General features: G+C 38.8%; 1 protein-coding gene across 1 annotated transcript in view; it reads left to right on the forward strand.

The window, feature by feature from the left end:
• Positions 1-3,690: 3,690 nt before the first annotated feature.
• The window catches only part of LOC124866626 (AT-rich interactive domain-containing protein 3B-like), a 72,535-nt gene continuing 63,145 nt past the window's right edge, over positions 3,691-13,080 (forward strand). The window contains exons 1-2 of the mRNA XM_047362503.1: positions 3,691-3,726; positions 5,950-6,582. Coding sequence (XP_047218459.1) covers positions 3,691-3,726; positions 5,950-6,582 — 669 coding nt within the window. The remainder of the gene's footprint in view (positions 3,727-5,949; positions 6,583-13,080) is intronic.

Genomic DNA, 13,080 nt, shown 5'->3' on the forward strand with positions numbered 1-13,080 from the left:
AGCTACATCCATTAACATTTACTTTTCCTTCCCATAGAAAGGACTTCTGGATCAGTGCTTCTGTGTTCTTTTGTGTCTCTGCTTTGTTCTCTCAAACCCCCAGTCGGTTGTGGCAGAGGCCGCTCACACTGAGCCTGGTTGTGCTGGAGGTTTCTTCCTGTTAAAAGGGAGTTTTCCTCTCCACTGTCGCTACATGCATGCTCAGTATGAGGGATTGCTGCAAAGTCAAAGCCAGTCACTGTCCACATCTGGGAGGAGTGAATGCTGCAAGTCAGTGACTGGATGCAATCTGCTGGGTTTCCTTAGATAGAAAAACTTTTTATCCAATTTGAATAAATAACTAACTCTGCCTGCACTGTTCAATGGTTTGGATTTATTGGAATGTATGTACCTGACTGTTGTGAAGTGCCTTGAGACAACATGTGTTGTGAATTGGCGCTATATAAATAAACTGAATTGAATTGAATTGAACACACTGTGCTCTTTGAAAGATAACTATTTCCCCTTCTAATTAGAAATACCATTCAGACTTTGAGCAGGTCACAAAACATTTAGCTGTTAGCAAATGCTTCAGTTTTTAAAATATTTTTCTGGGTTTTTTTTAATCTAAAATTCCAGTTTATTGTTCACATTTTTGATTAAATACCACCTTTTCCTCCCTGAAACTGGTGACATCACCGACTACTGTCTAATTGAGCTCCTACGTACCACTTTTTTTTAACAGTTTTATACTACCCCATGTTTATTAAAACATCACTAATTTACACATAGGAAACAGAAAATTTGTCCTCTTTCACCACGTGTAACTTTCAAATAACTTTGTTGTAATGAATTGGAATGACATGTCTGAACCAAGAAAATGCAAACCATTTCTTGTCTGAGACTAAAATTCCTATTAAATCGGGGTTACCAAGATGTTAATACAAAAAAATAAATCCATGGACTCTCACCAGTTCACATGCAGAGCCATGTCTTTTGCTGGTGTTGGACCCCTGTGTTTTAGCAACTCCAAAGTCAGTGTAGCCAGAAAATGTTCTAGCACTTCATGCTTCCCTCTGCTGACAAGCTTGTTGTGCGAAATTCTGTTCCCCTGAAATATTCTGTTCCCTCTGTGTCGGGAGCGCGCACTGCAGCCAGAGAGGCGGATCCGACTGTCTTCACAGCTTTTCTGATCGATTTGTCGGTAAAACGACGAAACGTATTCATGTCAATGTTGTTACTTAATTTTTAATCAACAGCTCCTAGAAAAAATTAATAAATACAAAATGAACCTGGTTTTGTGAGGTTGTTTTTGCACAGTTTCGTGTTGTTTCGCCGAAAGAATCCATGTCTTTTCCACCTTGTGTCATGTTCACTTTAACCTGACGGACATCAGTCAGCCACCAAACTCTGTTTTCCAACACATCGTGTTTATTTCTACTTTTTTATTACTGATATAAAACAATGGATGCTCACTCTGTTGGCTTCCTGAATAGATGAGAGTGTAGCTTATTTTTCTGGTAAATCGCGTTCTAATGTAAAATATGACAAAATACTGGATTTATAAAAGACATTTTACTGCTGTGATAATGGTACTGTCTGATGTTGTTTTGTTTAAAATAATCCGCTCTAGTATTATTTAAGTACTTTACATATTCCTATATTAAACATATTGTCCCTGTCATGTATGAGAACATATTTCCTCTATTTTACAAAGAGGGGAAAATATTTATAGGAACATCATAGGGGAACACAGTATTCCAGCCTGACGCTCACACCTCGTAATGTTTTGGTGCCCCATGGGACAGGGATTAACCAATCACCATATATTTTGGGTGGATCATTCCTCACATCATACACAACTATTCTTGTGAATGTGGACACATTTACTCTTTATTTGCCAGAATTACAGGGGGGAACAGAATATTTCAGCTGTCTGACATATTCTGTTCCCCCTCTATAACATGGGAACAACTTCTTTTTTCAACAAGTCCTTCACTGGGTTTATTCCTCTCATCATGGACAACAAGTCCTGTGAATTTGGAAACATTTGCTCTTTATTTGCCAGAATTACAGGGGGGAACAGAATATTTCAGACAGCTGAAATAATCAGTTCCCCCTGTAATTCTGGCAAATAAAGAGTAAATGTGTCCACATTCACAAGAATAGTTGTGTATGATGTGAGGAATGATCCACCCAAAATATATGGTGATTGGTTAATCCCTGTCCCATGGGGCACCAAAACATTACGAGGTGTGAGCGTCAGGCTGGAATACTGTGTTCCCCTATGATGTTCCTATAAATATTTTCCCCTCTTTGTAAAAGAGAGGAAATATGTTCTCATACATGACAGGGACAATATGTTTAATATAGGAATATGTAAAGTACTTAAATAATACTAGAGCGGATTATTTTAAACAAAACAACATCAGACATTATCAAAGCAGTAAAATGTCTTTTATAAATCCAGTATTTTGTCATATTTTACATTAGAACGCGATTTACCAGAAAAATAAGCTACACTCTCATCTATTCAGGAAGCCAACAGAGTGAGCATCCATTGTTTTATATCAGTAATAAAAAAGTAGAAATAAACACGATGTGTTGGAAAACAGAGTTTGGTGGCTGACTGATGTCCATCAGGTTAAAGTGAACATGACACAAGGTGGAAAAGACATGGATTCTTTCGGCGAAACAACACGAAACTGTGCAAAAACAACCTCACAAAACCAGGTTCATTTTGTATTTATTAATTTTTTCTAGGAGCTGTTGATTAAAAATTAAGTAACAACATTGACATGAATACGTTTCGTCGTTTTACCGACAAATCGATCAGAAAAGCTGTGAAGACAGTCGGATCCGCCTCTCTGGCTGCAGTGCGCGCTCCCGACACAGGGGGAACAGAATATTTCAGGGGAACAGAATTTCGCATAACACCTGGTTTCCGGAAGGCGGCGGCATAGAGCTGTGCAGCATTCCTCAGCTACCTGTTGCGGTAAACACTTTCCACCAATTTTTGTCACATTTCGTTTGAAAGATCTTTACATATGCAAAATGTATACAGCACATGCATTAAAATGTAAAATTGTAACTGCTAGCTTTTAAAATATACACATGATTGCATCAATACTTGTGGCAGAATTTATTTTTCGTTAGGTTCTAATTAACCTAGTTAAAAATTATATTTTATTATTGCATTGATGTTCTCCCAATAACCATAAACATATTCTTTCTGGTCCTCAATGGGTTAAGGAATAATACAATTACTCACAGATAAAATAATTTAATAACTCAATTATATCGAAATGGTAGAGACTTGTTGCTGTCGCTGGGCGGGCCTATTGCGGGTGTGCGCCATGTGAGGGGGTGTCAACTCAACTGGAGTAAAAAAAAAAAAAAAAAAAAAAAACGACAGGGAGTTACCTCAGCGCTTTCCGAGACTTTAGATCGGCTCATTTACCAGCCTGTTACCTCACCTATTAAAGAAGGAAATCACGAATTTCACAAAGGCAGGGGGGAAACAGACAGAAAACACGGACAAACCTGGAACTGGTTCAGGAAAAACGGCGGACAGCTCCTTTTCTTTCCTTCTGCCGCCGGACCAGTCGGAATCTGAGGGGCGTGCAAGCGTGCGTGCGTGTGTGTTTACAAGTGTTTGAAGGAGTGCCAGAAACGAGGGAAGAAGGGAGGATAAAGCCCGAGGAAGGAGGGATGGTGGACAATTCCAGCAATAGCAAGGCGCAAATGGTGAGTGGTGGCTGTGCTTGTTTGTGGCTCTGCGTTTCTCTGACCTGGCAGCGAGCTGAAAAAAAGCCATCCGACAGTTCGTTTTAACGCTTTTATTCACGCTGCCTGGAGAAGGAGGTGGCTGCTGTGCGCGTAGTTTCCCAAAGAAACAGGAGAGCAAAGTTTGGAGAGGTAACTTGACCTTATAGTTGGTTACATTTCACTCGTGTCTTATTATTATAGCTCTGTGAGCCAAGGCCAAAAAAAGATAATACATTATATATATATATATATATATATATATATATATATATATATATATATATATATATATATATATATATATTTGGCATGTTTGCATGTTATCTCGTCCTTATGTTATCCACATTATTGTGAGGATGTGGCAGCCAACTCGCCCTAATAAGGAAGAGGTGCTTCAACAGTGTCTGTTTTTTTTCTCCACTTGGGTGGTTGTTTGATTTTAATAATAATGTTAATCAACAACGAGCAATTAATAGTACTCTTCACGTTGACGCTGTATAAAATTGGCATGTTAAGCGTCCACCCCTTAATGCTTTCACGATAATATTTTTCCAGTACCAGTCCTACGGTCCTGGTCGTTTCACTTCTTTGCCATTTTTTGCTTTTTAAAATTTGGCTGTTTTTTTCGGCACTCCAGGTCATTTCAGTTTGAACCTCCATTTCTTCTCTTCCTACATCAATATCATACCTGTAAACAAGTCCTCACGTACCCATATTATACCTAATTTATGGCGTGTCCGTTTATTTTTCATCGTAGTTAAATATTTGTATTATTTATATAGATGAATGGTCAAAAATTCCTCAACTCTCACATCACAATTTTTTGATCACTCCCTGTTTCCACTGAAATGTTTTCTAATCCCAGTTTGGGGCAGATGACTCTTTGAAAACCTTACCTCTGATCAATTTAAACAATATTATTTCTTTGTGAACTCCTGCTGGTAGATATTATTTGCTGAAGTTATAATTACATTTCCTTCTAGAAGACATTCAAAGTAGTATAAAACAGAAATTACAGAAAATAATTTGTTGTCAAAGCAGGTACAAAACATGCCCCGTACCAGGTAAGAATTTAACTATGGTGGATCTGAGATACCCTGCGGGAGGCGTGACAATTCCCAAAGCTGCAACAAAAGGGGGAAATGACCAGCACCCTTGTCAAGTGTCCACCCCTGCTTTGACAACCATTTTTCAACACCAGTCCAGCCCTGATGGGTGAGGGTCATTGTGCCCATTCACCCATTTTTTTTTTTTTTGCAGTTTTGGTCGATTTGTAACACATTGTTTTTGGACATGAGAAGAAACCCGTTGCCATAAACCCCTTTTGTTCCTGCTTTGATGAATGAAGCTTCATTGATTGTATGAAAATTCTTATCCATTCAGGGAGCATGAATTATTCTACAATCAATAAAAATTAAGTTTCTATTATCTACTTACAGTTTCCTGTAAGGAAATGCAGTTATGAATCGAATAATGATATTGTCAGCACGAGGAAGTTAGAGTTGTCTTGGTTTGATCCAAACATAATCTGAAGGGACATAATCTGTCCTATTACCAAAGATTTAACTTGTGGAAGAAAATGTTCATAAAGTGGAATAGTCCACACCGGGATATAAGTAGTCAACAATAGGTGAAAATAGGATGCATCATAAAGTCCTAAAATAATATTTAACATTTTAATTATTATTTATCTATATAATTCATTAAAATAGCTATTAAGAGAGATTTTTCATGGTTAAGAAATCAGGGACAAGTTTACGAGGAGTCTCTGCCCGTGTCCTAAAAGTCTTAGATGTTAATATTTGTCTCCTTTGTGTATATGCTGTTTCCTATTTAACATTGATTTATCATCATCAGTCATTTTGTTAACACCAAGTATTTTGTAATGAGCCTAGTTTATTAGTTTCTATTATTTAGTGTCTGCATTGTTCTACTTCATTATGCAAAAAAAGAGAATAAGATCAGAGTGGAAATATTTTTAGTTTAGAATTTAGCATATGAAATTTTATTTGGCACTAAGGGACATTTATTTTTGACCCCATATAATAAAGTTACTACTACTAAAAATCTTTCAAAGCTATGTTTTCAGATATTTAGGATTTTTTTTTTTTGTATTTGTACAAATTTGTTGACATTTCATCTTTACAGAGTGATTAGATTTCCGTATCTGGTACTTTATGACTCTTTCTCTTCCCTCCACAGCCCAGCATGTCTCAGGAGCCCAGTGTGGCCTTCCCCCAGAGCACCCCTACCGGGGGGATGAAGCTGGAGGCAGTGATGGAGCAGCTCCAGCGCCAGCAGCAGGCCCGTCTGGAGATGGAGAGGAAAGAACGTAAGCTACGAGAGGCCCACATCATGTACGCTCAGCAGGTCGCTGCCCAGCAGGCCATCCTGGCGGCGGCCCGGGCCTCCGGGGCAAGCTTCATGGGCAAAGGTATGGCCGGAGGCGTTCCTGCTGGCGGCTTGCCTCCTCGAGTGTCCAATCAGAGCAGTGTAGACTCAGAAAGAGAGGAGGACGAGGACAGAGGCCGGGATTCTGCCGACGAGGATGACGACAACGAGGTGATGGAGGGGGACGAGGGCAGTGACGAGGACGAGGGAAATGCCAGTGGTCTGGAGTTTCTCCGCAAGCAGACCCTGGCTCTGCAACAGAACACCTCCCGCATCCCAGCCCGTCCATTGGCAGGCTACTCCATGTTGGCCCCCCAGAGGGCTGCTTCTCCACCTGTTAGAGTGAAGCAGGAACCTGATGAGGGCATGTCTCCTGCGGGACCAAACTCATCTACCTCTCCTAATGGACAGGCCGACTGGGGATTTGATGACCACTTCAGACAGGTTAGTTCCTTTCACTGTGTGGCTCCTCATACTGTGATTTTTATTTAATCTTTCCTTATGGCATATTGTGTTTTGCATTTTTCCTAGGCATGCCCACTAAATATTAAATGTGCTCTGCTAATATTGGCTCTCCAAACGTGTTCCTGTCTTTTGTTAGATTCTGTGAGCTTAGTTTGATTTCTCTGCTAACCCTCCTGCTAGGAAAGACTGCTTAATCTTGACTGTGCCGTGCACTGCTCCAGGAGTATCTTTGTAAAACGCTTGAAATCTCTACGGGGGGTGACCGCCGATTGGCTTTTGTGGTGGGTAAAAAAAAGGCTTCTTGAATGAGTCTTGGCAGACTGCCAGGCCAAGGTGCAATTTGTTCACGCTCACCAGTTTTCTCCTCTTGCACTCACATTTTAAGTGTGTGTATCTTGCTTTTTATCCCTACTGGCGCTTTGCTCGGATTCTGGTTTGGCTCTGGTCCAAGCAGTGCTGCTGCTGTGAGGCTGTGGGTGGCTGCCTGGGTCAGCTCGATGATTTTGGGTGGGTGGAAAGGTTGGATGTAGTACACAGTAGCAGCCACCCCGAGAGGTTCGGCAATGTGCCAAGTGAACTTTCCCTTCAAGGTAAATATCGCCTCAGCACAGTATTACAGAACACTGACAAGTCAAGAGGGAACCGAGCCAAGTGCCATGTGGTTGAACATCATAGCTGCAGAGGGAGCAGGTTAAACCGAGAGCTCAGGAGCCTGTAAGTGATATAAAAACCTGTAGCTGCGCAGAAATGGATACTGTAACAAGACATATCTATGATTGGACAGTGAGCTAAGTTGATTTAGCTCCCATGCACTGGTATTTTATTACTATCTATTTAAAGGCAAATATGCCTGACCGGTTTAAAGGCAGTAGCCATTTACTCCCTTTGAGAAATAGATTTTTCCATGGAAGCATGGGCTGGTATGACATTCTAATGGTATCATAACATTCAGTAAATATATCATGGTTCCATGATATTTCCACACACATTTGAAATAGGAATGTATTGAGTGTTCTGAATACTTTTGATTTATAACAAAAAAAACTGAAATTATTCCAACTGCTCTTAAAATAATTTCACATATTGATTATTACTCCTGTAATAATAACTGTTACATTTATTGTTATTCTGATTTAGATACATAGATTTCAACAAAGGTACAGAACAAAAACTTAATTTTATTGTTTTCAAGTTCTTGCACAATATTATACATTTATGCTGTTCCGCTATTTTTAGATTAACAATGGTAGAATAACAGGCTGATTTTGGCTTGTTATGTAGTTGAGCTTCCTGCTCGGTTAGCCAACCTGCAGTCTGCTACTTAAATTAAATTTAGACTGAGCAGACTTTTCCAGCTAATACTTGTGGTTTGGTGTTTGCAAACTGAAATATTTCTAAACAGCTAAATTTGTCTCCCGTGTGAGTTTAGGAGACATGTGTTAGCCTTTTTTCAGCCAGCTGATAGGCGGTGCATAGAAACGAGTGGAGACAGGGGCGTACATCACTGCATTACTCTACTCCATATAGCCAAAGAAACCTCTGGTCACTGTGGCATGCTCTCTGGCCTCCTGTTAACAAAAGTTTTAACCCTTGAAATGGGAGGATGAACATTTTAGGGGGTTTGAATCTGTAACCTTTATTAAAACCTTTCATGTGGTTGTTATGGTTTAAAGTGACTGAGATCCTTAAAAAAGTCCTGTAGTTACCAGTGTTTTTTGGGCTCCATGGAGCATAAAGTAATTTGGTGCTGCCCCTCCCCCAACTGTTGCTGCTTACTGCTAATCAGCTGAATAAGAAGGCTTCTGCACAAAAAAGACTGTCCTGGCCGTTGAGACTATACAACTGGTGAATATTGCAGACTATATAGAATTTGGTGGTCTTATTGAGATAAAGGTAAGTGTTGTTTGGAATACATCTGTCACTGCAAACGGCCAGACAAACACAGTTCTAAAAGTAAAAATGATCCATTATCATATATGCTACTTTAAGGCAGTGGTTACATTAAGTATCACAATTGTACCACTTAAAAGAAAGCAATAATTACATTCAATCATGGTTTTAAATATATTGATATTTATTTATCCCCACCTGGGATAATAAATACTGTGATTCTGTGAAACTGGTATTATTGCTCAAGGTTATCGCAGAGGGAGAATCTCCTACCTGCCCAACCCTAAAAGCAAACCTTACATTGGCTCCTTGCCATCTCAGTGTGACTTGTTAAAGAACTGAGGTGGGCTCTGAGCTGCCAATGGAGGTAGTCGCAGAGCTGAGTTGAGAACTAGCTGTGAAGTGTGGGAGATTGCGTGAACATTGCATTATTATATCCAACAATATTGCTGCCATTTGCTGCTTCTATAAGGCAAACTTCACTTGCTCAAGCACATTGTCTCAGGGTGAGCTACAAACCTTGCATGTACACGAAAGTGCTATGTTCATACTATTGAAAACCAACGAGGTTAATTGTTTGTGTTAACAGCAATTTCATTTGACGTGTGACTGAATTGAAACTTTTTTTTTTACTCTACTCCTAGCCTGATATTTGAGTTTTTTTTTTTTTCATTCTTTGACCTGTGTAAAGAGGGTTTGGGATTTTGATACTTTCCAGATCTTATTCTACGGATAACCATCGTTTTTCAACACTGGTGTCAGAAACAGAATACTAATGTTATACTTTGTTGCACAACGAAGACTGTGAGTTTCATAAAATTGTGAGAAATGGAAGAATTCATTGAAGAGCAAAACGACAGTTCTTCACAAACAGCAGACTTCCTTTTCTTTAAAAAATACCCTACTTTTTCAACACATTTTCTCTCTACAAAAGACCTGATTCTGATTTTCTTTATAAGTACATACAAATTCATTTTTGTACATTTGTTCTAATTCAAGAATTTGATGGTTCTGTAGTGGAGACAGCAGACTATGAACGGATTATAAAACTGTTGCCATTTTGTGTGTCAGAACATATGCTCCTAACATCTAACTGACAAAAGCCAAAAGAAAGTACATCAAAGTTCAGTTTGCTGCTTTGCCTAATCATACACCAGTTTTATACCTGCATATTACCATTTTGTCCCTTTATACTTCAATTTTATACCTGTAAGTAAACCATGTGCTTAAACTATAGCATATGATTTTCCCCCACTATTGTAGTTTAGTGCTTTAATTATTTATGGAGATGAAAGCTGTAAATTTTTTTTGCCAATATTTTGTCATCCAAATATCAGTGTGTGCAATATTCATATAGCAAATATACTCCTTGGAGTGCAATAATTGTTAACTAATATATTCCAATGGTTATGAACTTGCATTTACATGCAAATGGAATATTTAGCCATTGGACACAGTCTCCAGATGTGACAGACCAAAATGCTAAAGGTCACACAGTGATAGAAGCCCAGATGAGAAAGAGACAAAAGAAGAAAATAAGCATATATTGCAACTGATATCATCGTCACAATATTTATTGCTATTGCCATCGCAAAGGTTTCAAATATCATGCAGCCCTAATGGAGATGAATTGTCATAAAAGTTAGCAAATCTTATGTATAATTAAAATTTTAGTAGGTGTTATTTTTGAAGTCATACAACTACATTTTGATTGGTCGAAACAACTCAAACTGGAAAGGTATGAAATGAAGGTACTGAAATGTTTGTGGATTTACAGACCAAAGAATAGCAAGATTTTTCAGTTTTGATGTATTCAATGATCAGGGGACAATTTGTTTTCTTTTATTATTGAACGTATTACCAGTCAGAGCTGACCAAGGGGAAATTGCCCACTTATGATAACTGGCTGACTAATTAGTGTCTCTCTAGTTTAGACATACTTACGCAAATCTTGGACTAGTCTCACTTATCCTTTAAAATATGTGAGCTCATATAAGACCAATAAATCAAGTGTCTCTTTCACAGCAGAAGAGCTTTAGGTGAGTTTCCGTTAAAAGTTTTGAATTGTTGTATCCAGACAGATAAAATACAACGTTTTAGATCCACTAATGTACCCATTGTAACCTCTGCACAGCTGTTAAAATAAAAATGAAAACTGTTACAAACTTTACACTTGGCATCTGATCCATAGCTCCAGTTTTCTAAACAATTTTTGGGCCAGTTTTTTGTGGTCTGTTCATCCATGTGGGTGTGTTGTTCTCGCATGCTTGCAAGCACTGGGAGATTAATGTTTGTGGTCGCAAGCAGAGTGCTTAGGGGGAAGATAACCACTGCTCTTAACCATAATTCCAAATTTAACTTTGGAGCATAGACAATAGATAATGGGTCATGGTAGCCCTGCAGTTCAAAGAGTTTAAAGAAAACAGGTTTACCAAATTGGTCGGACTGGTCCCTGTTTCCCTCCAGGTTAAATACTAGATTATTATTTTACTGTAAGCTGGCCATGTTTTGTCTGAGCATTCCCTGAACAGTAGATTGTACCCGCTAACTTGTAGCTGACCAGTACCCTATGTGTGGCCTGGTGTCTTTTATTAGGAGAGGCGGCCAGGGCCTGGGGGTTGGGGAGGCTTTATGGGACGAGAATTGGTCTGGCCTTTTTTTGTTTCCTCTCTTTTATCTTTCCTGTCATTATGTCAGCTCTGCAGTATTTAATGACGGTTCATCTCTTCAGGCAGTTTCAGGTTGCACCACTGTAGGGGGAAGGGATCGGTGTAAGCAGAGGAAGTGTGTGTGTGTGTTTCTTTTTTTATGTTATCATCTTTTAGAGGCCAGAGTCAAATCTGACAGATGCCACAAATACCAAATATCTAAAATAATAGCAGATGATATTTATAATATTTTGAAAGACAAAGGAGAGATACAATTACTTGCTAAGGAGAGATTTCTTTATAGATTAACCCTTACTTTAACACGTGGGTGTGTGTCTCATGTAACCCGTCACATTGGATGGAGACTTTTATCAGAGCCACTTGGTGGATGAATGCTGTCCAGAGATATTGCCATGTTGCCGAAGCCAAGCCAATTATATTTAGAAAAGTCCTGATGTTATCCAGAACAAATGGGTGATTAAAATTGGTGAGAAGCATTAAGCAAGACAAAGTTTAAAGGGCAAATACATAATTGTTTTTTCCTTTTAACTTTCCTTAGACTTGTACTTTATTATAGTTCTATTAATTTCCATGACCAAAATTGAGAAGGTTGTGAAAGAAAAAGTGTGAAAGAGAAAAAAGAAAGCGCAACTCTGCCAAGAAAGTTGCTGAAGATTATGATACTCTTCAGTGATGCTGAAGATTATGATACTCTTCAGTGATGCACTGCAAACTCGGGCATAAACTCGGGCATAAATGCCAAGACAATGGCCGTCCAAGATGAGCATAGTAATGGCAGTCAGCAACTAGAATTTCATAAGATAAAGTGAAGTTTTACAACATGATTTATCCAGTAAGGAGGAGGCGGTCAAGAGAAATTTTGTTAGAGAGTAGTTCCCTGGAGACCTAACAAACTGGCACCCTATGGTGGGATTTAAAGGCACTTAGTCAAAAGCCCAGTCTGTCTGAATTCACAGTGGCAAATGACTCTTTGTGACAAAAACCTAATTCAAAATACTAAAATTCCAGGATCATTCAAATAGACATTGTAAATTCTGCTTTGATTCTGACTATCAGTGTTACCCTCATGTGCACAGGCATGCATCACCAAGTTCCTCTGAACTACTGTCTCCAGTATATCCTATTTTATATTGAAAGCAGAGTGATTGTTCAATTCACATTTCTCCACATAATCAGACTGTGTTTTACTCAAAGGTTTAACTTCACTACAGTGATGCAACTCTGAAATACATTATTCCAAGGACACAATTTGTCATGCAACTCAGACTCTAAGCCCAGTTAGTTTCACCTACAACGTGGTTTGGTCCTAAAAAGTCACTTCATGCTAATGCTTCAAGTGTCGTGGATAGAAAAGAAGTTAAACTATATGATATAAACTCAGACTACACCTGCAATCTAACACTCTCTCCTTCCATTGGCTTAAACACAGATAAGAAATTATTAACAGTTGAAGCTAATTATCATGGCTTAATATGCAGGGGGATCTTTTGCCGAGAGTGGTTATGGATTTAATGCAACATACGAACATCACCAGACATTTTAGTACTGACAAAAAACACTAACATTAATTCTGAGTAATAACTGCTCCAAACTAAAGCATTTTCTTATCTGACTTTATGCTCAAAAACAGGAGGTGCGGGTCCCTTGGTGGTCTGGTTGTTGACTCCCTGCTTGCTCTATCTATCCTAGCTGTGGCATGAACTATTTTGCTTCCTCTTCCCTCATATTTGAGTGGTTCTTTCCCTTAAAAGATTTTAAGTATTTTCAATTGAAAAACAGTTGTTGGTGGTGACGTGCAATCAGATACTGCGGACACAGAAAACACCATATATGATATCATCATCCATATATGGTTCTCAATTCCCGTTGTTAAGAGGCATGGCTCTTAAAGCCGTTATTAACTATCAGAAAATGCTTC

Source organism: Girardinichthys multiradiatus, chromosome 4 (genome assembly GCF_021462225.1).
Source record: "Girardinichthys multiradiatus isolate DD_20200921_A chromosome 4, DD_fGirMul_XY1, whole genome shotgun sequence".
In the NCBI taxonomy this organism is placed as follows: domain Eukaryota; kingdom Metazoa; phylum Chordata; class Actinopteri; order Cyprinodontiformes; family Goodeidae; genus Girardinichthys; species Girardinichthys multiradiatus.